This window comes from Dermacentor albipictus, chromosome 6 (assembly GCF_038994185.2).
Source record: "Dermacentor albipictus isolate Rhodes 1998 colony chromosome 6, USDA_Dalb.pri_finalv2, whole genome shotgun sequence".
In the NCBI taxonomy this organism is placed as follows: domain Eukaryota; kingdom Metazoa; phylum Arthropoda; class Arachnida; order Ixodida; family Ixodidae; genus Dermacentor; species Dermacentor albipictus.
The window spans coordinates 98,567,227-98,591,906 of NC_091826.1; the positions used below are offsets into that span (position 1 = coordinate 98,567,227).

The following is a 24,680-nucleotide window of genomic DNA, read 5'->3' on the forward strand; positions in this document are numbered from 1 at the left end:
GTCTCATGTTGGTGTCTCCTCGAACATTATCATAACCATGTTCCTAAAGTCTTCAAACTTCTGCTGTAGAAGAGCAATCCCCTTGTCTATTGTCTGCTCTAGCGCGAAGGGGCTGCATTGTGCTGCTGATTGCTAGCGCAGCGAGTTCTTCTTGTAGTGGCACAAGTATCTCTGTATTCCGTAATTCTCGAGCGTCGTCATCTGTAGACGTAAGCATGAAATGGCTATCGACAAAAATGATTGGTGAAAATGATGTATGCATTCTACTTCACTTTCTTCTTGTTCTGTTCCTTCCAGATTTGGTTTCGTAGTGTATTACTATTGTGCAGCTTGTTGTTTTTGTGCTAATTGCTGAGTCTCATGTTGGTGTCTCCTCGAACATTATCATAACCATGTTCCTAAAGTCTTCAAACTTCTGCTGTAGAAGAGCAATCCCCTTGTCTATTGTCTGCTCTAGCGCGAAGTGGCTGCATTGTGCTGCTGATTGCTAGCGCATGAGCATGAGCACGGTGCCGGCCTCCAGCACAGAGCTCTTGTGCTCTAAGCATTTACCCTCAGGCGCATGGCTTATTTGGCTGATTGGTTGCAAACTTTTATTGCATAAAAGGAGATTAATATCGCAGTCTTCATGTTTGGCACCCCAGGCCTAGGCCACAGTTGACGTCTGCTTCCCGGCGAGCTCGCTCTTCTTTCCATGCTCTACTTCCATCGGCATTGATTACTAGACGTCGCTTTATTTCAGTAGTCACGTTGCTGGCTGTTGTCAACGTTATGAATTACAAGGTAGCGAAGGCACGCTGTATGCATTCTACTTCATTTTCTTCTTGTTCTGTTCCTTCCAGATTTGGTTTCGTAGTGTATTACTATTGTGCAGCTTGTTGTTTTTGTGCTAATTGCTGAGTCTCATGTTGGTGTCTCCTCGAACATTATCATAACCATGTTCCTAAAGTCTTCAAACTTCTGCTGTAGAAGAGCAATCCCCTTGTCTATTGTCTGCTCTAGCGCGAAGGGGCTGCATTGTGCTGCTGATTGCTAGCGCAGCGAGTTCTTCTTGTAGTGGCACAAGTATCTCTGTATTCGGTAATTCTCGAGCGTCGTCATCTGTAGACGTAAGCATGAAATGGCTATCGACAAAAATGATTGGTGAAAATGATGTATGCATTCTACTTCACTTTCTTCTTGTTCTGTTCCTTCCAGATTTGGTTTCGTAGTGTATTACTATTGTGCAGCTTGTTGTTCTTGTGCTAATTGCTGAGTCTCATGTTGGTGTCTCCTCGAACATTATCATAACCATGTTCCTAAAGTCTTCAAACTTCTGCTGTAGAAGAGCAATCCCCTTGTCTATTGTCTGCTCTAGCGCGAAGGGGCTGCATTGTGCTGCTGATTGCTAGCGCATGAGCATGAGCACGGTGCCGGCCTCCAGCACAGAGCTCTTGTGCTCTATGCATTTAGCCTCAGGCGCATGGCTTATTTGGCTGATTGGTTGCAAAGTTTTATTGCATAAAAGGAGATTAATATCGCAGTCTTCATGTTTGGCACCCCAGGCCTAGGCCACAGTTGGCGTCTGCTGCCCGGCGAGCTCGCTCTTCTTTCGATGCTCTACTTCCTTCGGCATTGATTACTAGACGTCGCTTTATTTCAGTAGTCACGTTGCTGGCTGTTGTCAACGTTATGAATTACAAGGTAGCGAAGGCACGCTGTATGCATTCTACTTCACTTTCTTCTTGTTCTGTTCCTTCCAGATTTGGTTTCGTAGTGTATTACTATTGTGCACCTTGTTGTTTTTGTGCTAATTGCTGAGTCTCTTGTTGGTGTCTCCTCGAACATTATCATAACCATGTTCCTAAAGTCTTCAAACTTCTGCTCTAGAAGAGCAATCCCCTTGTCTATTGTCTGCTCTAGCGCGAAGGGGCTGCATTGTGCTGCTGATTGCTAGCGCAGCGAGTTCTTCTTGTAGTGCCACAAGTATCTCTGTATTCCGTAATTCTCGAGCGTCGTCATCTGTAGACGTAAGCATGAAATGGCTATCGACAAAAATGATTGGTGAAAATGATGTATGCATTCTACTTCACTTTCTTCTTGTTCTGTTCCTTCCAGATTTGGTTTCGTAGTGTATTACTATTGTGCAGCTTGTTGTTTTTGTGCTAATTGCTGAGTCTCATGTTGGTGTCTCCTCGAACATTATCATAACCATGTTCCTAAAGTCTTCAAACTTCTGCTGTAGAAGCGCAATCCCCTTGTCTACTGTCTGCTCTAGCGCGAAGGGGCTGCATTGTGCTGCTGATTGCTAGCGCAGCGAGTTCTTCTTGTAGTGCCACAAGTATCTCTGTATTCCGTAATTCTCGAGCGTCGTCATCTGTAGACGTAAGCATGAAATGGCTATCGACAAAAATGATTGGTTGGAGGTGATATTATATGTAACCATTAGATGGCTATAGTGCATGTTTGCAATGGCACACATTACCACACCAAACAACAGCGCAGGACCCTGTTTCGAACTGAATGCCAATGAAATGGCCATTTCGGCCAAAGAGCCATCCGCTGCGCGTCGAACGCTGCCGTCTTGGTCACGCAGCAGAGAGCCATCTCTCGAGACGGCACAAAACCCGCGCCGCAGAACTAACGGACCGGTGCCGTTGAACAGCCCACTCTTTCTCAGCGCTAAAAGATGACAACCAACTGTGTGGTGCCCTCTATCTGCCTTTGAATGACGCTATTGAAAAAAAAATCACCTTGCTAGAAGTTCCAGTTTGGATGATATTGCGAACAAACAGTAGAAAGAGACCGAATGCAATATTTTTTGCAACTTGTTTGGGCAATAACTAGCGTATATAACGTGGTCCTGTACAAAGGGTTCGGGTCCAGACACGGTTATTAAGGCGAAAGCATTAAGGGTCCTGTGTCGCAGAAAATGCGGTGACTGCGCCAGGCGTCGACCGTCATATCGGCAAAATGTTATTCCGTACCACGCATAAAGAAATACGCATGCCCAGCCAGGCAGGCTCTCCATGTAGCACAAAGAATCTGCCGAACTAATCACTTTTTCATGGCAAAATGCATCTGGAAAATTTTAAAGTACGACTACCACACAACCTACAGGCATGATAGCGTAGGATTGTAAATTGGATATACGAGAAAACAATGCTGTTACGTGAAAGTCAAACACAAACCGCTTTGACGCGATAGCGTTTTCCGGCTGCCGTCAGAGGAATGTCTTAGGAGGAGTGGCGCGGCACCCTCGGTTCCCTATGCGGCTACCTTACCTTTGTACATAGCGTTCGCCGACAGCGTTTCCCGGAACACGCTACGGTTACATGAGCTGCACTTGCCGGGATGCATGAGAAATACTCAGGGATGTTTGAATACTATCGCCTGCCAATCTTAAACGCGAAGCTTAAGCGTCCTCCAGATTTTTGCAGCTAAGCTGTTTACTTCTACCTACCGACGATTTTTTCGTGGCGTTCCACAGAAAACGCCCCATAAGTGGGCCGATCCCCAAGGTAGTGCAATGGTGGGCCGACCCGCGCAGAGTAGACGCAGACGCTGAGCACTCCCCTTACGTAGGCCGATACCAAAGATAGTGCAATACCGGCCTGACCCACGGCGGAGGCGAAGCAGGCGTTAAGCACTCCCTATACGTGGGCCGATTCCGAAGATAGTGCAATGCCCAGCCGACCCGCGTTGGAGGTGAAGCAGGCGTTAAGCACTCCCTATAGGTGGGCTGATTCCGAAGATAGTGTAATACCAGCCCGATCCGGAGCGGAGATGAATCAGGCGTTAAGCACTCACCATACGTGGGCCGATCGCTAAGATAGTGCAGTGCCGGGCCGACCAGCGTCGGAGGTGCAGTTCGCCAATAAGGGGCCCACATAAACTGCTTCGCTGGTCATGCTTCACAGAGTGGAAGGACACTGAGTTTTGTCTTAATTTCTTTCTGGTTGCCAGAATAATCTTGAGTTGTTCTCGCAACGAGGTCCGGACGTTCTCTTCTGAGTGTAAGGGCCCTGTCTTCTGGCTCAAGGTCAGTTGGAGGTTGCCGATTACTGGAGATAAAAGCATTTGATGCTTAAACACGACGCCATTTTCGGGAACTGCGTACATGCCGCTCGGTCATTGCTGTCTTCCAACGAACCTCCTTGACGCCAGCGTGGGTAATTATCCACAGGCAATGTGCCGCTGTATATGCCGAAAAAGGTTCCGAAATTCTCCTATTGCTGATTGGAAATGACTCCACGTCACAAGGGTTCCTCATGGACAAGAACCTGGCGCAATACAATACTCCGCCGCGACTGCTCTGGGTATGTGCTACTTTTCATTGAACGCCTTTCACGCCCACGCTTAAGCGAACAGCTCTATGAATTTCACTGTGTATGTGCCGTTATTCAGTGAACCTCTCGCCAACTTGACATTGAGTTCATGTGACTGAGTGTGCGGTCAAACGAGAAAACTATTCTTCGGAGTGCAACTAGATGGCGCAGGTCCCCAGACAGGAACGCGAGGGCGGATATGATTGCTGCATGACGCGTTTGTCAGCTTTCACGCGCAGCAACACGCTATGTATTTCGGAAGTTCACGGTGCAGGCCTCACGGTGGTGGCACTAGACATAGCCGAGTGTTCTTATGAAAAGGCGAAATTGCAGTCGTGCTGGAGTAACACCTCGTACATAACGCTTTTGAACAGTGGTAATTACTTGTATCACTAATTAATTCATTCCTAAAATATAACTGTCGCCTTTTATTCTCAGATTGGCTTGTCCGGCGAATTTTTCGACTTTTTCTACCCCTCCTCTCCCTCGCCTTAATTCGGGACTGGTTGCAAGGCGAAGACCGTTAGTGACTTCAACCTAGAGTGGGAGGTTCACGGGGTTCAGTTCCTTGATCTCGAAGTCGTTGCTTTCGCGTCCGAGCTAAACAACTATCTCCTCGCCCCCTGGACATCTTTCCTGTCTTGAGCTTGCCCCTGTACACGTAAGCTTAGATCGAGCCACCGACAGCATACACTTGGGCTCGCATGTGTGCAAGTGCTCACTCACGGCTTCTCCTTAGTGCGGGTAGTCCGAAGCGTCCAGCGCGGGGCGCACGTCGGCACAGTGGCCTGGCTGGTAGCAGATGTAGCACACTTGGCGGGGCGGGGGGGGGAAGGGGCAAACCCAAGCCACTTGAATAGCGTACAAGTGAACAAAACAAGTGACCGTCTTTCCAAGGAAAGACGGTCACTTGTTTTGTTCACTTGTACGCTATTCAAGTGGCTTGGGTTTGCCCCTTCCCCCCCCCCGCCCCGCCAAGTGTGCTACATCTGCTACCAGCCAGGCCACTGTGCCGACGTGCGCCCCGCGCTGGACGCTTCGGACTACCCGCATACCGTCTTTCCTTGGAAACTGATGTTTGTAGTTTTCAGCTTTCCAAGCATGCGAGCTCGCACGATGACCCCGGCCTGCGGGCACACAGTTCAGTCAGAATTATTGCAGGTAACAATGCTATGCACCAGTCAGAGACAGGCTGCGTCGAATTCCGCCACCTAGGCGACCACCTCGTAGTTCATGTCGCCTAAGCGCAGTCTGCCAAAGCCTTGAATAGCGTCGGCTTGGCGTGTCAGCCACTAAGTTCTACCCGTTCCCGAGACTTATATGTAATTCTTATCATTACTCTTGGGTCCCTGTTTAGTAAAGGGGCAACCGCCTGTTGTCGAGGCTTGGGCACACTGCTCCTGTCGGTAATCGTCTTACCGAGAGTGCATGTTCTCTAGGATATGGGTGTAGCAATGTAATTTATGCACTCGTTGCGTTGGAACCCGGTCCGGGTTCCAGGATGTCGACGAGTACGTAGCTGTGAATCTTGTAAAGGGCGATGAACCTTCCGCCTGTATCTAGCATCGTGTCCTTCCTTGATACTGCCTCAATCTTCTGTACAAGAGAATTTTTCAAAAAAGATTCCCGTGGCTTCGGTAGAGGTAGCGGTTTCTGAATGATGCCCGATTTGCGGAAAACATGGTTTTTGCTCAATCTCGGTTGGTGTCCGATGTCGTGACTCAACCTAATCTTGCCTAGGCTGACCGAGTCCGAAAAGTTCCCTTCGGTGAGCTGCGGAATCCGCGTAAAGCTCAGCTAGGTGATCCCAAATGCAAAACTTCAAAGACGGAGAATACCAAATGAATGGCACTCACACTCCCTACAGCGGTCGGAACAGACTCTTTTCGGTAGTATTCATCGTTTAGTGCGATTTTGATGTCTCGGTGAGTCGTAAATCTGGTCGAGTGGATCCTCAAACACGGAGCCTACGTGAAGCGCATCCACTGCACGTGAACTGCACCCGCCGTGGTGGCGCAGTGCCTTCAACGTCGCGCTGCTATCACCGCGTGCTGTGCATTGGGTGTACGTAGTATAAATGCTGTAAGTCAAAATTATTCCGCAGTCGCTCTCATTAGCTTGTCCCGTATCATATCGCGGTTTCCACACATGAAAACACGTACTTTAATTTCACATGAAGGACGCCCGCTTCTGATGCGGAATTTAAACTTTAAAAATTTTCACAAGTACTTAAGTGACAATGTTGATATGCGTATTGCGATGGCACATGGCTTCTCTTCTGTCTCGTGCAACTCGTGCAACCTTGATATGGTACACCTGCAACACTACTGTCCGCGTTCTTCATCATGCAAACGTTATTAGATGTTTGCTAACTGCCAGGGCATTGTCTCTGCAACCCAGCACGAGTTAACTTGCGTGCAGCATCGCTCCACGAATTCGCACCCACGTACACTCTCGAATACCGTCCTTAGAGATAAAGAGCAACGCGAAACCTTGCTATCGCTGCTGGTCCTTCAGGTAAAACTGCTACTATTCTTGTTCTGTACCTGTTGCATCGCCACTAAGGTATGTGCAATACGAATCTGCAAAGCTGTAGTTTGCACGTTGACAATGTTCATGTGAGGGATTGAAGAAAAACGCATTGGTTCCACTGCAGAGGCAACAGAAGGCTGCGTGTGTCTCCTTCTCTATTGGCAGCCAAGTTGTTATTCGTAAAAATCCTGCGACCAAGCCACTCTGGAGCTCCGGCGCTGCTACCGACAGGCTATGATCTGCTACGACAGGCTGCCGACCAAACTGATTGTTTTCAGCCGTATAATAGGCGACCAGTCAGTTTGTTACCAACGTAGTCACGTGAACTCTGCAATTTGCCAGTATGAATGAGCCATTTTCAGTCTTTAGATAGCGCATAATGGTTGGGAAATGCTACATTTATGCGCCAATATATTGCATCAAATGATTCTTTTGCAAAGTCACAGGGTGAATCGAAGCCAGGGGGCAAAGGTTAGGCATGTAAATGCGCCACAAGCATCATTGGCATGCTGAGAGAATGGCCAAACTTTCAGCTCTCCCGTAAGGAATAGTACCGCAGTTTTGTGTTATATTCTCCGCAGGGAGTCTCATAAGGCCTTGAAAGTAAGCTGTTTAGTAAACCACAAATCTCCCTTCTTTACCTAACTTTCTGAACTTCGCTATCTTCCCCACACATAGAATATCGCATGACCCTAAATTGTTGGTGCGCTGGCCACTCAAGTGCCCTCGATACCAAAAGCATTACCGTGGCACCGATCGAGATCTAAAGGGCATGGATGTGGTGCGAATGTCTATGTGATTTCTCTCACAATAACGTTATAAAAGAAAACTGTGGTCGAAAATTTTTTCTTTGAGTGTCCGGAGCAGACGGGTGGTCCTGTGTTGCAAATGGTGTCGTATGATTATGATATAGTGAATTTTCTGTGAACTCTAGCCTTTTTGTTTAAAAAGTATTTGTTTCAATTTATATTCTCAACTTCGTATGGGAGATTTGTAAGAAGGGGCAAAACAAAAAGGCCTTTCAGTGCGCAGCTGGCCGTGCAATCACACACTCAATGACACAGTGACAATGGTAAGTACCAGTAAACCATTTACCAAACATGAAATCTTCGATACAAAAAAAAGCTAGAATCATCGTTTCCTAAATCCAAGGTGTGAACTGGTAGAGAACAAACGTAACGAAATATTTGAAAAATAAAGTACCACATACTTCGGAAATTTCCAGATCGGCCATTTTACGTGTTATCTGCTGAAAAAAAGTTACTTTCACATCGCTTTGGCTCATATCTACACCATTTAAGTCTGAAGAAATTGATGGAGTCAAAAGTCTGCTATATAATCCCGTTTTCAACAAGTCTTCGTACTAATTTTGCAGGTCCTGATATCATGGCAGATGATGGTACGTACAGTGGCTTCTTCACCCAGTTCACGGGCGAAGGAAGGTATGCCATCTGGGCATACATTTACGGGGACAACAAGACCAGCCATGCGTACCGTAGGCCGGGATTCCCTCCTGATGCCAAAATTTGGGACGGGGAAGGACCACTTCCTCGTGAGTTCATCTCTCGTTCATTAACGTGCAATGCGTAGTCTCTCTCGTCTTTAAATGACTAATGAGATGTTATCATATTAGTCATAATATTTCAGAAGAATTTTCAGAAGACGCTAGAATAGCGCAGCTAGCGGAAGAAAACGCGTGCCTCAAGGCGGAGATTCAGCAAATGAGGGCGGATTTTGAATTATTTCGGAAACAGCAGTTGCCGCAAAGTGCACCGACCCCACAAGGGGAGCAGTCAGTTCGCTCGGTCAAACGCAGGGCCCCTCCCCTGACGGAGGAGAGAAGCCTGGCGGAACCTGAGTCCAGTAGTATCCTATTGGGAATTAAGCAGTCGATTAGCGCTTTGCAGCTAATGGTCCAGCAACTAGCGGAAAGCAGGGTAGCGCTCGCGACAAGAGTGATGCGTATCGAAGCATAGATGGCGCCTGCAGGTGCTAAACAAATCCAAGGTATCAATCATGGCGAACAACTCAACTATAGAGCTGGTCGTGTGGCGATGGAATTGTGCTAGCTTCAAAAAGTGCAACGCTCCGCTGCTACAGTTCGTTGTCTCACAGGCGGACAAACCGCAAGTCATGATCTTACAAGGAACTTAGGGTAGCGAGGCTGCCCTGCCCGGCTACCGGGTCGCCTCGTCGAAATTCGAACAGGGTAAGCGCGGAGTGGCGATCCTCGTCGCGAACAAATGCACTTTCCAGGAATGAGATTTGAAATTAGGCAACGTGAAAGCGCAAGTAACCACGGTCGAAATCCTACCGAACAGTTGGCTGAAAAAGAGCGTATTCGTAGTGAAGGTGTACAGCCCACCCTCTGACCATAGACAGTCGTTCACATCGAAAGAAGCGCTAGAACGAAGCATTCGATCCGAAGAGAGAAACTTGCGCACTGAAATTGATGAAATGAAGAAAAGCATGGATTTCTTCCGGAAGAGCCTTGATGATACAAATGGAAAATTGATGGCAACGTTACGTGAAAATAATGAGCTGAAGAAAGAACATGAACTACTACAACATAATGTTTCTACGCTGCAGAAGCATTTGGAAGATTGCCAGTCTGGCCTCTTGCAGTCCGAGCAGTATACGCTTAATCGAAATCTTGAAATTAAAGTATTAGTCGAGAAACCAAATAACAATCTGGTTGTAGTACTAAAGAAAATTGGTGAAGTGGTTGGCGAGCTTATAGCACGCCGGGACATGGATGTTTGTCACAGATTTCGTACAAAAAAGGAAAATCAGACAAATATAATTGTTCAGTTTGAACGCTGCAACAAACGAGATGACGGTCTTCAGAAGTCGCACAAGAAAAGTCTAACAAATGCATCCCTTCGCTTGCCCACTGAATCTCCTGTATTTGCAAATGAACACCTTTGTCCCGAAGTGATGAAAATGTTAGGAAAGGCAAGTGCACGCAAACGTGAACGCAGCTAGAAATTTGTGTGGGCGAAGAGTGGCATCATTCATGTGCGTCGCAGAGACTTCACTTGTCGTTCGCATCAGGCGTGAAGGCGACCTGAGCAAGATCGCAAGCCTTTAACAAACAACTTTTGAAACATTCATACCTGAAGTAGAGATGGCATCTTCAGCCTGTGTGATTCCTCAGGAAATCATTAAGACACAAAATTAGCAGCGAAGCAAAGCTGCTAACGTTCATGCATCTGAACGCAAGGTCACTGCTGAACAAAAAGGATGAAGTCACTGTGCTAATCTAATCATGTAAAGTAAAATTTTACCTGCCCTGGTTGCTCAGTGGCTATGATGTTAGGCTGCTGAGCACAAGGTTGGGGGATCGAATCGCTGCCACGGCGGCCGCATTTCAATGCGGTGAAGTGCAAGAACACCAGTGTACTTAGATTTAGGTGCACGGTAAAGAACCCCAGGTGGTAGAAATTTCCGGAGTCGTCCACTACGGCGTGCCTCATGATCAGAAAGTGATTTTGGCTCGTAAAATTCCATAATTTTAAGGTAAAATTCGACCTATTGATGTTTACCGAAACTTAGTACAATGACGACACGGAACATTATATACCTCAAGGATACGAGTATTTCTTCGTGAACCACAAGAGAAGCAGAGGTGGTGGCGTTACAATTGTAACTTCTCTAACAGGGTATGATATTCTTAAAGAATATAGCACAGCCACAGAAAATTACGCAGTCTTATCCATAAAGAAAGAAAAGACGGTTTCTGCGGTTTCGTATCGACCCCTAATGCCAGCCACTCTGCTTTTGTTTTAGTTTTAGATAACCTTCTGTCATACGTAACTGAAAACGACTATGTGCTTACACTGGGCGGGTATTTCAACATTTACATGATGACTAATTAGCCACCTCCTGCGCAATTTGTATCTATCCTAGAGTGCAGTGTCTTCTACAGCATCATCAGAACCTGGACGCGTATAACTATCACTACGTCATCATTACTAGACACTTTCATAATAAACTCGGCTATCGATAACACGGCATCGGGTGCCATATGCTGCAAGATCAGCGATCATGTGCCTATATATCTTTTTCTAGAGCGCAAAGGCACCGCTAAAGGTTCATGCACTGAAAATACAACGTACCGCAATATATCGGCTCAAACGCTAGATAAATTCAGAGAAGCCATACGCGAAATGAACTAGAGCGATATTTTGGCCATTGAAGATTCCAATGAATCATACAATAAGTTTATGAGCTAACTCAAAACACTTTACTTCAAATCATTTCCGCTGGAACGTTTGAATCATTTCCGCTCAAAACCCGCCCTGCAAATTTTGGCATGCTTCCTGCGCCACACCGCATATCAGGTTCTGGCCCTGCAAATCACCGAGCTACTTTCATACGCTCAAGAAAAACACCACCGCATAGTCTTTCAATGGATCCCGGGACACTGTGGGCTCAACGGTAATGAGATGGCCGATGCTGCAGCAAGGCGCGCCCTCAGCAATGGCCTGCGAACTGTCGTGCCATTCTCCAGACCGGACATCACATGCCTCCTGTCGGAATTAATGAGGAGTGCGACGAGAAGATACTGGGCCCAGCCAGATGCTCGTCACGTCCGCCTTAAAAGCCTGGATCCCGATATGAAATTTCCTATTCTGCGTGGAATTGCACGCCCTCATACATGCCTAATACACAGACTGCGATTAGGCGTCGCCTTCACGCGCAAATATTTGCACATTATTGGAAGGACAGACTCCCCGGACTGTTCAGTGTGTGGCGCTGTAGAGACTGTAGAACATGTGCTCGTGGTGTGCCCTGAGTATGCGCGAGAAAGACTGACATTGGCAGATACATTGAGACATTTACACAATGGGCCACTGTCGGAGGACCTCTTGCTAGGCGCGTGGCCACAGAGTTGGCAGACGACAGAGACGATGCGTGCACTTTCACGTTTCCTAGGTGACATGGGCCTGGACTCGCGCCTGTGATACCATTTGTGTAATGTGACATTCACCTCGTTCCTCCCATTATCATCCCCCATTGTGACCCTTCCCCTCTTCCCCTCTTCCCCTTCACTTACGTAGAGTAGCACGCCAGCTGCTTCATTATCCGGCCCACCTCTCTAAATTTCTAATCATTACAATACTTCTTCTTTCCGCTTGAAAACTATCGGAGTGGAAGAAAGTCGCGCAAGCTATGGATTTTGAAAGAACTCATTAGGCAAATCAACAAAACAATAAGATTTATCAATGTTTTATCAAGTCGAAGGACTTGTCAACGTGGAAAGAATATAAATAGTTTGGGAATAAATTGAACAAACAAAAAGAAAAGGCGATAAATGACTACTACAGCCGTATACTTATCAATGATTGCATGCGCAGGAGTTACAAAGTATGGAAAAAATTAACGAAACATTAAATCGGAAGTCAGTCAATACAAGAACAGATACGTTGAACATTTATGGCAATTTGTAGATGGTACAGAACTTGCGAACCACTTTAACAATTTCTTCGTTGAAGTAGGATGCGTAGATCACGACATTCAAGATACAATGCATGTAGTTTCATTAAGAGAATCTTTATTCCTCAAGCCTACTAGCATCCCTGAGGTTATTACAACGTGTTAATCTTTGAAAAATAGCCACAGTCGAGGCGTAGATTACTTAGAAATTAGGGCAAATAAGTGCGTTACAGACTTACTTGTACTTGCAGTAATGCACATTTTTAATATATCTCTGTCAACCATAGTTTTCCCGTGTAGTATTCAGGAAGCGAGAGTAATAGTTATTCCCAAAGGAGGTGACAAAAATAATATTGGCAATTGTCGACCTTTATCTATACTTTCTGTGCTATCAAAGGGACTCGAAAAAATGTTTACTTTCGTATTGATAAATTTTCGCAAAAACGTGGCTTGCTAACCGGCTGTCAACACGGGTTTAAGAAAAAACGGTCTACGTAAACTGGTTTAAGTATACAGAAGGAGCTTATTCTAGAGAACATTGAAAAATAATTTCTGACTTTATGTTTATACTTAGACTTCAGCAAAGCCTGTGATAGAGTCAACCATACATTCCTGCTGATAAAGCTGGAAAAATATGGCTTGCGAGTAATAACACTTGAACTTATCCGATCCTATTTAGAAAGCCGACATCACTTTGTTGAAATTAATGGGAACAGATCGCAGATAAAACCTTTGACAGCGGGTGTGCCCCAAGGCAGCATCCTTGGCCCGATACTTTTCCTGTATTACATTAATGATATTGTACAAGTAAGCGATATGTGTATATTTGTCGCGTAGGCAGATGACTGCTCTGTTTTCTTTACATGTAAAGATTTAAACGAAAAAACGCCATAGCAAGCTCCGTTTGTGTAGGACTTCGAGCATGGTCTAAGGCGAACGGCCTCATCCTCAATGAAACCAAAACAAAATGCGTTGGTTTTCATTCTCCAGCAAGTTCTACTACATTGCCAGATAATATTCTTTTGGGTCCATATAAAATTAACATTACATCATCCATAAAAACCCTAGGCGTAGTATTCACAGTGCAGATGTCCTAGAATGAGCATGTTAGTCAGGTTTGCTCAAAGGTACGAAAAGTTGTTGGTGTGTTAAGTCGAAATCGAAGTGCATTACCTTTTAAGTTTAAGCGTCTCATTTATCGTGCTCCTTTCTATTCACACCTCAGTTACGGTTCACTTATATGGGGTAACCGTACAGCGCAAAATATTCCAACACTGGAAAAACTTCAAAAGAACGCGATTCGGTCGATAGCGAACGTGTGTCTTTTCGAACATACGCAAGGGCTTTTACAACAAAACAGAATAATCAGAGCTCGTGACATATATAAATTCAAAACATTACTAAGTTATAAAGTGCAATGTTGGGAAAACTCGATTCATTCCTAACACTGGCAACTTTACAACAAAATAGAAGTACATATTCAAATCATCGCCAGGCTACATGGCAGATTCTTTTCTCACGTACTAGTTATGGCTGTCACCCGCCCTGGTTGCTCAGTGGCTATGGTGTTGGGCTGCTGAGCACGAGGTCGCGGGATCGAATCCCGGCCATGGCGGCCGCATTTCGATGGGGGCGAAATGCGAAAACGCCCGCGTACTTAGATTTAGGTGCACGTTAAAGATCCCCAGGTGGTCGAAATTTCCGGAGTCCTCCACTACGGCGTGCCTCATAATCAGAAAGTGGTTTTGGCACGTAAAACCCCATAATTTATTTTAATTATGGCTGTCAACGCCTTAAACATACACAACCTTCCCTGCTTAACTATTTCAACCAACGAAATGTTCATGTGTTTTCTCTCAACAAAACTAAAATATTGGATTTATTCATAGAGGTGTGTATTATTAACTGCTCTAGCAGTTCCGCAGAACTTTTCATGTCTTCTCGTTGTCTATACGTTTAAACTGGTAACTATTATTCCTAGCATCCAGCCGCTGCAGTGATTGTGGCTGGACGACGTGGCAGTGCTTGTGTTCTAAACTGCATGCTGCAAAGGGAGTCTTCGCGTTTCTAAAATTCGAGGATGTGATGACGCCCTGGGCTACGTTGCCGGGGTGTCTATCGCGAAAGCTGCAGCCTATATGCAGATTTTCATTGTCGAGTTTTTAACATAGGTGCATATATATATTTCCAGGTATGTAAAATAATTTCTAGAAAAAGAACGTTTCCTGGTGCCAACTCGTGTTTATTGCACACTTCAATGAAATTTGTTATATATATATGTATATACACACACACACACATATATATATATAAATATATATATATATATATATATATATATATATATATATATATGTGTGTGTGTGTGTGTGTGTGTACATGTATGTATGTATGTATAGTGTTTTTGCACTCTTCTGATATGTGAGATTGAATCTGTGTTAAATACTAATATGGAAGATCAGAGATTGTAGTTGTACACTGGGAGTTATATTACGGAACTGTATTATAACTAGTTTCCATAACATGAGAGTGTCTGCACATAATTGTGTTTAAAATAGTGTTACATCCACACTTTAGGCGTCATTTTATGGCTACAGCTGCCGCAACCATGCCTGTTTGGGAGACCGGAGCTTTGTCAAGCCTAAGAAATTTCAGCTTTTTTTCCGGCTCTCCCTTTTCACCTTGGATTCAGTGGGGAAAATACAGTGATGATGATGATGTTGTTGTTGATGATGATGATGATGATGACTGTAATCATAATAATATTAATAACGAAGGCAACCTCAATGGCCAGGGGGCCCTGCTAATAGTGGCAGAAGATTTTAACGCGCGCCATGGAGTCTGGGTTTATGCAAGGCCAATGCTTAAGGGAGAGCGGCGGTTGGAAGCAGTCACTATGAGCTCGCTAAAGCTCATGACAGACTCCCGCTTTCCGACTCAACTAGGCACGTCGGTGGCGTGGGACACGACGCCCGACCTGACCTTCGTCAAGAACGTGCGAGCTTAAGGTCACCGACGGGGACGCCTTCCGCAAAATAAGGAAGGAAGACACAAGCGAATACGCGGACCAAGACAGCCTTTTTAGAAGGCTCAAAGAGGGCGTTAGCACCACGACGAGGGTTGTCCAAACTGAACCAAACGTGGAAAGGATGGACGCGAGATTGGCACACCTAAAAGAGGCAAAGAATTCCATCACGGCCATGTGGAAAACGCAAGGACTAAATCGCAGACTGCGAAAAAAAGTAGCGGCACTAAACCGGGAAATCGAAGCGCACTCGATCGAACTTTCCAAGCAACAGTGGAATGAGGTGTGCGCATCATTACACGGACAAATGAGAACCAGGCTCAAATGGAACCTCTTAAAGAAATTGCTCGACGACAGGGAATCCAAAAGCAATCAGAGATTGGCAATCGATAGGACTTTGCACAAGCAATAAGAACAGGGCAAAAGAGAGAGCGAGTTCCTAAATGAGCTGGCGGAGACGTATCTGCAACTGGGCCCGTCTGGCGACGGCGACTATCCGCAATACATCGGCAGAGGTGGAAGAACTCGACGCGCCCTTCATGGAATCGGAAGTCTGCGATGCCTTACAAGGCCTCAACGGACGCCCCGCGACGGCCGCTGACGGGGTCTCGAACAAACTGTTGAGAAACCTAGACGGAAAATCGGTCAAGAAGCTCACCAAAGAAATCAACAGAGCGTGGCGAACGGGACGAGTACCAGAGGTCTGGAAAGAGGCCTCGGTCATACTAATACCGAAACCCGGTAAACCACTTGCGGCGGAGAACATGCGGCCAATATCACTAACCTCGTGCCTAGGTAAGACGGTGGAACATGCAATACGTAACCGAGTATCGCGGTACATAGACAGAGAGGGCCTCTTCCCACAAAACATGGTGGGCTTCAGACCGGGTCTCTCTACACAGGACGGAAAGTTACTGCTCAAAAAGCATATAATTGGCGGCATGACCAGAGACACCAGGGGCATACTGGCCCTGGACCTAACGAAAGTGTTTGACACGGTGAAACACAGATTTCTAATGGAAACGATCTCGGTGAGGGGCTCGGCCGGAAAGTCCACTCTTACATAGGCTCCTTCCTTAGAGACAGGAGCGCCACGATCAAAATAGGACAGGCCACGTCCGATTGGAACACGCTGGGTGCGAGGGGATCCCCACAAGGGGTGGTGCTCTCCCCATTATTATTCAATCAAGCAATGAAAGGGCTCTCCGACCGGCTGACGCGAGTGATCATCGTCAATCACGCCCTGCACGCAAATGACATTACGGTGTGGTGCCAGGGAGAATGCGACGCAGAAGTCGAGCGGGCTCTTCAAGTGGCGCCGGACACAACGGAAGAGTACCTGAAGAAAACGGGTCTCCGTTTGTCACCCAGTAAATCGGAAGTCTTGCTCTACACACCCTCGAAACAAACCATGAGGAATTTGACGCCAATCGATCAAATACCGATCAAATTACACACGAGTGCCGGCCAGCCGATCCCCAGAACGGACACTATAAGAATTCTGGGGCTGTTATTGAGGCTAAAGGCAGCAACACGGAAACGGTCATGAGACTGACATCCAAAACGGAGAACATGCTCCGGCTGATCCTCAGGGTTACGAACCGCTAGGGAGGGATCAGCGAGAGCAATCTCGTGAGACTTTACCACGCCTTCCTCATGGGTCACGTACGTTTCCTAGCCTCGGCGCTAAAATGGACCAAGAGAGACGCGGCAAAGATACACTGATGCGCAAGAGCATCATGAGGGTACTAGGTCTTCCGATCACTCCAATCATGGAGCGCCTCGATCGGTTAGCGGTCCACAATTCACTGGCAGAAATCATCGAAGCACAGACCATGGCACAGGTCGTGCAGCTGTCCACCACGAGGGTTGGCAGACGCATCCTAGAAGAAGCAGGGAAAAATGCAGAAGCAGAGTGCAACGCACGCAATGTCGCGCTCAACGAAGCGGTCAGGGGCACTTCAAAGGTAGAACCGCTTCGGAGAAACGTCCACTCGCAGTTCAACGAGGGGCGCCGAAAAGCGAGGGCCCGAGCACTGCTGAAATCGACCGCCAACTTCCAGAGACTTGCGGCATTTGTAAACGCGGCCCAGTACGGTCGCAGCGACTGGTACGTGGCCGTCTAGATACGCTTTGATCGTATGATCATTAACGCAGCGTTGGTCAGGGGCTCAACGTCGGAGGTGGCCGAACAGGTGGCAATAGTCATGGCAATGAGAGACCCTGAACGTCCTTACGTGTACAGATATTCGCGATTGGCGTCGAGAGCATTCGCATCGGGATGGATATCACCGGAAACGGCGGCCGTTTTCGGCAGCGAGGGAGCCACATGTCATCACATCGTCAAATGGTTTCAAGCTCACACGGGGGCCGAAGTGCACCCCGACTTTCCCAACGCCAACGAGCTGGCGCACGGGCGCGCGCGAGGACTCACGCACAGCGGCGATCTTGGCGACGAAGTGGTGGGGAGGGAGGGGAGCACCGAGACCCGCTGCTCACCTTCAACGAAATAACAACCCACTATCAGCTGTCGAGGAGGACCACCTGCGATACACTAGTGGTGCAGGTCGGGGTATCTCTCCTTTGTGCCTCTCTCACTTTCTGTCGAGGAGGACCTTTCCGCTCGCCCACGCTAAACGCACTGGACCACAGTCATCTATATTCAGAATGCTTCCGACAGGGTCGTTCCCCTCGAGAGGCCGACTGAGCCTTTATTCATCAGAGGTAGAGCCGCAATGTGAGAATTGTGGCGAATTGTACTGCTCGCTAGCGCACATGCTCTGACAATGCTCCGCGTTAAGGGCCACCATGTTCAATGAAGAAGAAGACTGGGTTGACGCCCTGCGAAGCGACGACCACCAGACCCTGCTCCGGGCCGTCCAGAGGGCTCACGAAAGGGCGGAGGCTCACGGGATTCCCGTCCCAACGTTGGTGCAGCCCGCGACCCCTGTCGACCACTAAACCAAGAGTGGGTGGGGAGGGTTTCCTCAGGACTCAATAAAGTTATTTCCGCCTATTTTTATGTCCACTTCAGGGTGAAGGCCTCGCACTGCTATCTCTTATTTCCGCTGTCTCGCGCTAGCTTATTCCAATTTCTAGCTGCAAATTTATTACTTTCATTGTGTAACTTCAATGGTCCACCACTTGTACTAAAAGGTCACCCAAGTAGATTTTTTTCTCTTTATGCCAATTAGAGTATCGGCTATCGCCATTTGCTTCTGATCCACACTGCTCTCTTCCTGTCTCCTAACGTCGCAACAGATAATTTTCTTTCTATTGCTCTTTGTACTGTCTAGAACTTGTTCTCGAGCTTCTTTGTTAATGTCCAAGTTTCAGCCCTATGTTTTAGCACTGCTCGAATGCAATGATTATGTAGTTTTCTTTTCAACACTGGTAAGCTCCAAGTCAGCATTTGTAAATGGTTGCCGTAAGCACTCCAACCCATTTTGTTCTCCTGTAAATTTCCTCCTCATGATCAGGGTCCCTTGTGTATAAATGAAAAATTAACAGTACTCCTGTACAGAATCTAGAGGCTGACTGGCGACCCTGAATTCTTGTTTTCTTGCCAGGCTGTTCAACGTTATCATTGTCATCTGCATATTAATCTTCAACCCCACCCTTATACTTTCGATGTTAAGATTAGATACTCAATCGTTTGTTGTAATTCGTCCCGAGTGTTCTTGAACAGGACAATGTCATCTGCGATCCGGAAGTTGCTGATATACTAGCCGTTGATCCTAATTCCTGAGCATTCCCAGAATAATGGATTTAATACTTCTTTTAAGCATGCAGTGAATAGCACAGAAGATATTCTGTCGCCTTGCCAGACCTCTTTCTTGATACGTGTACTTTGTGATGTGTGGTGCGCGACATGTTGCGGTGATCGGGACGGTCAACAGCAGACGACACTGAGTGCACGTGCGCCAAGATGGAAGAAGGAAAACAACGACGCCGAAGAGCGTCCGGCACGAGAACGCGCGGCGCTTGAAAAACAATAAAAAGAATAAAAGCAACCAATTAGAAAAGACCATGGGGTTTAAGGCAGCCAATCCGAGAATGCCAAATCGGCCAGACCAGAAGAAAAAGCGTGGTGCGCTGCCAGACGGAGGGTACACGCAAGGAGACGCGGAGGAGATGCAGGGGAGACGCCAGGAGAGTCCCAGGAAGCGATGGCACGAGGAGGTCAACCACCGGAGCGGGCGTTGAAGACGGGCCATCGGGTTCCGGACCCGAGCCCACCAGGACTTCACCCGAACGGGGCCTCCTGCCAACCAGTTCCTGTGCGTCGCCTGTCTACCCAAGCGTTGCCGTCACCTCCTCAACGCCGGTGAGCTTCTGCGCCAGTGGGCAGGACGAGAATAGTCGGGCTACGGGCCCGAGTTCTACGCCAGCTGCCCGGCCAGAACGCCGCCCCGTCTGCCGTGCCGCCTGCTGCCCGAGGCCGGCGTTCGCGCCCGTGGGCGAGACGAGAACAGTCTGGTTTCGGGCCCGAGTTCTACGCCATCTGCCCGGCCAGAACGCCGACGCCGTCTACTCGCGCCACCAAGCCACCTGCTTTACCTAGCTTAGCCAGAGCTGGCGCGCTCCGGTCGCCCGGTCGGTCAGCTTACACCGCGACCTATGGTGAGACCGGCACCACTCCTTTCGCCAGCTTGTCGCCGCATCGCCGCGTCGAGACTATGACGCCTCCCCGCCCTCCTGGCAAGCCCGGACTCGCGCACGCGTTAACCTCATGCAAGCCCTATATGTGTTCCCTGCCGCAATGTCTGCTTGAGTGTTTATTTTAGGCATGCTTTCTATTTCCTTCTATTTACTTTATGCCTCTTTGTAGTTTGATTAAAAGTCTTTGTGTGTTTGTTCAAACGAACGGGTTTGTCCTCAATTGGGTTCTCGGAGGCTCCGCCTAAGAGAACCAACCGAACCATTGGGTACACGAACCTTTGCCCCATATTAGGGTCATCACAAATTGGGTCCGCGACAGGACAAAGCCATTCGTTTGGATCTTTTTTCTAAAGGCTAGGAACTATGGCTGCTAGCACACGATATCTGTTAGCCCTAGCCGAATGCATGAGCCTAAAAGGTGCGGAGTTGAGGGCATGGTTGAACGAGCAGGAAGCGCGGGCGCGAGAAGAGCGGGCAGCGGAGCGCGAAGCCAAGACGCAGGACCTTGGATTAGAGGAAAATAATTAGCAGTTACGGCTTAAAGTCGCGGAAGCTGAGGGCGCATATCTGGGCAAGAAACAGCTAGAAATTAGTTTGTTTGACTTAGCCACCGTCGCCCAGCGATTGGGTTTGCACGGGGCAGACTTGAAGATGTGGTTTCAAGACAGATGGGTAATAATATGCGAAAAAGCTCAGAGCACGACAGGCGAGTGGCAGAACAGGCAGCTGAGAGGGAACGCCTGGGGGAAGAGCTTCGCAGGGTGCGCGGCAAGGCACTCGCGGATGCTTGCTCTGAAGGGACGCCGTCCATTGTTGAGGATGCAGCACAGCAGTGCAGCGGTGACCCGAGGGTTCCTTCCGACATGGCCTCAGGTCTTGGCGACCAAAAAGTGTCTCACGGAGACACCTTGTAATGATGCCATTGTAGGCAAACACACTGAGGTATGGTCACAAGACAAGGAGCATATTGCTTCCATATCTCTACTAGTGCCGCGTGAGCACAGCGCAGGCGATGACTGGTTCGTGCAGGGTTCAGAGCTGCCGTGCATGGGCCTGGTTGAAAACGTTGGAACCGAGCACCTTCTACAGGCTAAAGATAGCACGTCGGAGGGTTCGCACCATGATCAAGAAGAACCTGAAAATGTCAGGGCTCCTGTGGAATCGTGTTTGGTTTCCACAAAAGTATTGAGGGGTCTTTACTGCGTCCCTGGAATCAGACAAAAACTGTTTGTGACACTATGGGCACCTTGAAGGGCTCAGGCCTGTGTACCAAATCAACACATGGCTTTGAGGATTCAGAGAGAGAAAGAAAACATTTATTCGGACCATCGAGCTGGTTGCTCTTGAGGTCGAGTGGGTGGTGTCCTCATTCCAGGACTGCACTGGCCATGGCTGCTCGACGTACTTGCTGGACGAGAGCTTCTTGTCCCGCCAGGGTATCGCCGGTCAGCTGTACCTCCCACCGCTCAAATGACGTGCTAGGAGTCTTTAGGTGTTGATGTTTGCCCTCGCACCCCCACGAGATGTGAAAGAGTGTAGGGCGTGTGTCGCCGCACCAGGGGCAGATGCCGCGATATGTATGTGGGAACATTTTACTGTATCTATGTAGGTTTGGAAATGTGTTGGTCTTGTGACGAAGAAGATCGGCAGGCTGAAAAGCCCCGTTGCCATCGCGTGGCACGTACCCAGTTCGTTCGCTGGCTGCGCCCTGCCTGCTGGTGCTGAGTTTGTCGCTGCTGCTCTACGAGCCGAATAAACCCCCTTTACAATTGGTGGAGGTGCGGGGTACAACCAGAATTCTGGAACTTCGTAATCGGACACTGCAGCCCGTCTTCATAATGCCGGAAGAAGGACCACCACAACCACAACCCGCTGCCCCGGTGACTACCGTGGTCTGCCCCGGCCCGCTGCGGCAACTCGACCCACCCATCTTCAGTGGTACAGAAGACCATGCTGTCGAAGACTGGCTCGCTGACTACGACCGGGTGAGCATCCACAACCACTGGGACGACACCAAAAAACTTAATTACGTGTCGTTTTACTTGAGCGGTCTCTCCAGCGTGTGGCACCGCAACCACGAACGTGATCTGACGACGTGGATGGCCTTCAAGACTAACTTGACAGAGGTATTCGGGCGCCCCGCAGTTCGCAAGCTTCGAGCTGAGCAACGTTTGAGTGGCCGTGCGCAACAGTGCGGGGAGACATCTACGAGCTATATAGAAGATGCTGTCGACCTCTGCAATCGCGTTGACGTCGCAATGCCTGATGCCGAGCAGATCCGCCATATCCTAAAAGGCATTGAAGACGACGCCTTCCAGATGCTGTTGGCGAAAAATCCCTCGACAGTCTCTGAACTCGTCAGTCTGTGTCAAAGCTTTGACGAACTGCGCAAACAACGCGTAGCCACCCGCCAATCTACACCTCAGGCCACTTCAATGTCGAGCTTGGGTGCTACCCCGGATAACACTTCGCTGCTGCTACAGATCAAGGAGTTCGTCCGTGAAGAGGTGGCTCGTCAGCTTTCTTTGATACCAATTGCAAACGGCCAGCCGAGTACTCCGTTGGCGCCCACTCTCCAATCTATCATCAAGGAGCAGGTAGCCGACCACATTTCGCCTTCTCTTCAACAGGCTCCAACGGCCGCTCCCCTGACGTACGCCGAAGTCTAGATGAGGCCTGCGCCACAAACCTACGGCCCCCTTCGCCCACCTTTGCGCCCACCCGTATCCCCTGCAGTCCATCCACTGTCGAACTATGCACGACCACAAGACCATTGGCGTACGGAAGACAACCGTCCGATTTGTTTTTATTGTGGCCGTGCTGGACACGTGGCACGTCACGGTCGCCTGGTTACACCGAACGTCCCGAACAATGTGCGTCCGTATGCACCACGTTTCCAACAACGCCGCAACTATTCGGACGCCTTTGAATCTCCTTCTGCCGTCGACACCGCATTCTCCGCCGCTCGCTTTCCCCCATGCACCGGCGGCGGAGCCCTATGCGCCAGGAAAAATAAATATCGCAGTTCTGGAGGCGAGAACTGCGGTGCCAGCGAAATGTATAAGGCCTCACATTTCTACGAAGAATGTTATTGAAGTCGCAATCGAAGGAACATTGACGCTAGCTCGTGTCGACACCGGCGCTGCACTTTCAGCGATAGATGCCCGTAGTTGCTGAAAGATCGGAAAAGTGACGACGCCGCTTTCTGGACTGTCTCTTCGAACTGCCAACGCGCAGCACGTCGAGCCATCCGGCGCCTGCACTGCTCGTGTCGTAATTCAGGAGGTCCTCTATATCATAGAATTCATCGTGTTGCCATCATCTTCACACGACGTCATATTAGGTTGGGACTTTCTCTCCACCATCATGCGATCATTGACTGCGCCCGCGCTGAAATCGAGCTGTTTCAGTTTTAGACCGACATTATCACTGACCATAAGGACCATTGTCGCAAAATCGCTGTTTCAGATGACACCGTTATACTTGCCTGGTCTTCCACTCTTGTCAGTATCTCTTGCGACTCTGTAGATGACGGCACAGTACTCTTCGCTCCGTCTGAACTCTTAGTTCGCCGCCGTTCACTACCACTGCCGTTCGCCGTCCTGGAGTTCAAAGCTGGTGCCTCTGTCATGTGCGTCTTCAACCCATCGGCTGAACCAATTACTCTACGCCGCCGTGAAAGCCTTGGCAGAGCAGAGCCACTCACCTCATCTTCAATATTTGACACGATGGACGACTCCACTTATCTTGCTGCTCTCGAGGCATCGCCTCCTCAGTCACTGCCGCGTTCTTTTACGCCAGCTATTGCCAGTGACCTTACGACTAAACAGCGCGACGAACTTCTTCGCTTGCTCCAAGGCTTCTCTTCGTCTTTTGACTACCAAGCAACATCACTCGGCCGCACAACGACTGTTTCGCACACTATCGACACTGGGAGCCATGCACCACTTCGACAGCGTCCCTACCGAGTATCGGCGACTGAAAGGCGCGTTATCAATGACCAGGTGAACGATATGCTCAATCGCGGTGTCATCCAGCCTTCTAGTAGTCCTTGGGCATCACCAGTCGTCCTAGTTAAAAAGAAAGACGGCACCATACGATTTTGCGTCGATTATCGAAGGCTTAATAAGATTACCCGAAAGGATGTATACCCGTTGCCACATATTGACGACGCACTTGACTGTTTGCAAGGAGCGGAGTTTTTTTCCTCCTTAGATCTCCGTTCTGGCCACTGGCAGGTGCCCATGGCTGACGCTGACTGTTCGAAAACCGCGTTTGTAACACCTTGTGGCTTGTATGAATTCACTGTAACGCATTCGGTCTGTGCAATGCACCCGCCACCTTCGAACGCATGATGGACAGCATCCTACGTGGCCTGAAGTGGCATACTTTCATCTGCTACCTCGACGACGTTGTCGTCTTTTCTCCTGACTTTCCGACCCATCTTCGGCGTTTACATCAAGTTTTGACCTGTCTCCGGAATGCTGGTCTCCAGCTTAACTTTAAAAAGTGCCGATTTGCAGCTCGAAAACTGACCATATTAGGCCACGTTGTCTCCAAGGAAGGCATTCTTCCTGATCCTGCTAAACTTGATACCGCACAGTACTGGTCCGATGAAGCTGATAGAATGAGTGAAAAATCATAGGGTTGGCTTGGCCGAGATTTGTCAATGTTTCGACGTGCTTCTGTGTGCAATCTCTTTTTAGTAGCGAAAG

At 48.4% G+C, this 24,680-nt stretch overlaps 1 protein-coding gene across 4 annotated transcripts in view; it reads left to right on the top strand.

The window, feature by feature from the left end:
* Nucleotides 1-24,680, top strand: part of LOC139061301 (calcium-activated chloride channel regulator 1-like) — a 228,341-nt gene that overhangs the window by 192,324 nt on the left and 11,337 nt on the right. For all 4 annotated transcript variants that reach the window (XM_070541077.1, XM_070541078.1, XM_070541079.1 and 1 more), the window contains one exon: nt 8,215-8,391. In XM_070541077.1, coding sequence (XP_070397178.1) covers nt 8,215-8,391 — 177 coding nt within the window. The remainder of the gene's footprint in view (nt 1-8,214; nt 8,392-24,680) is intronic.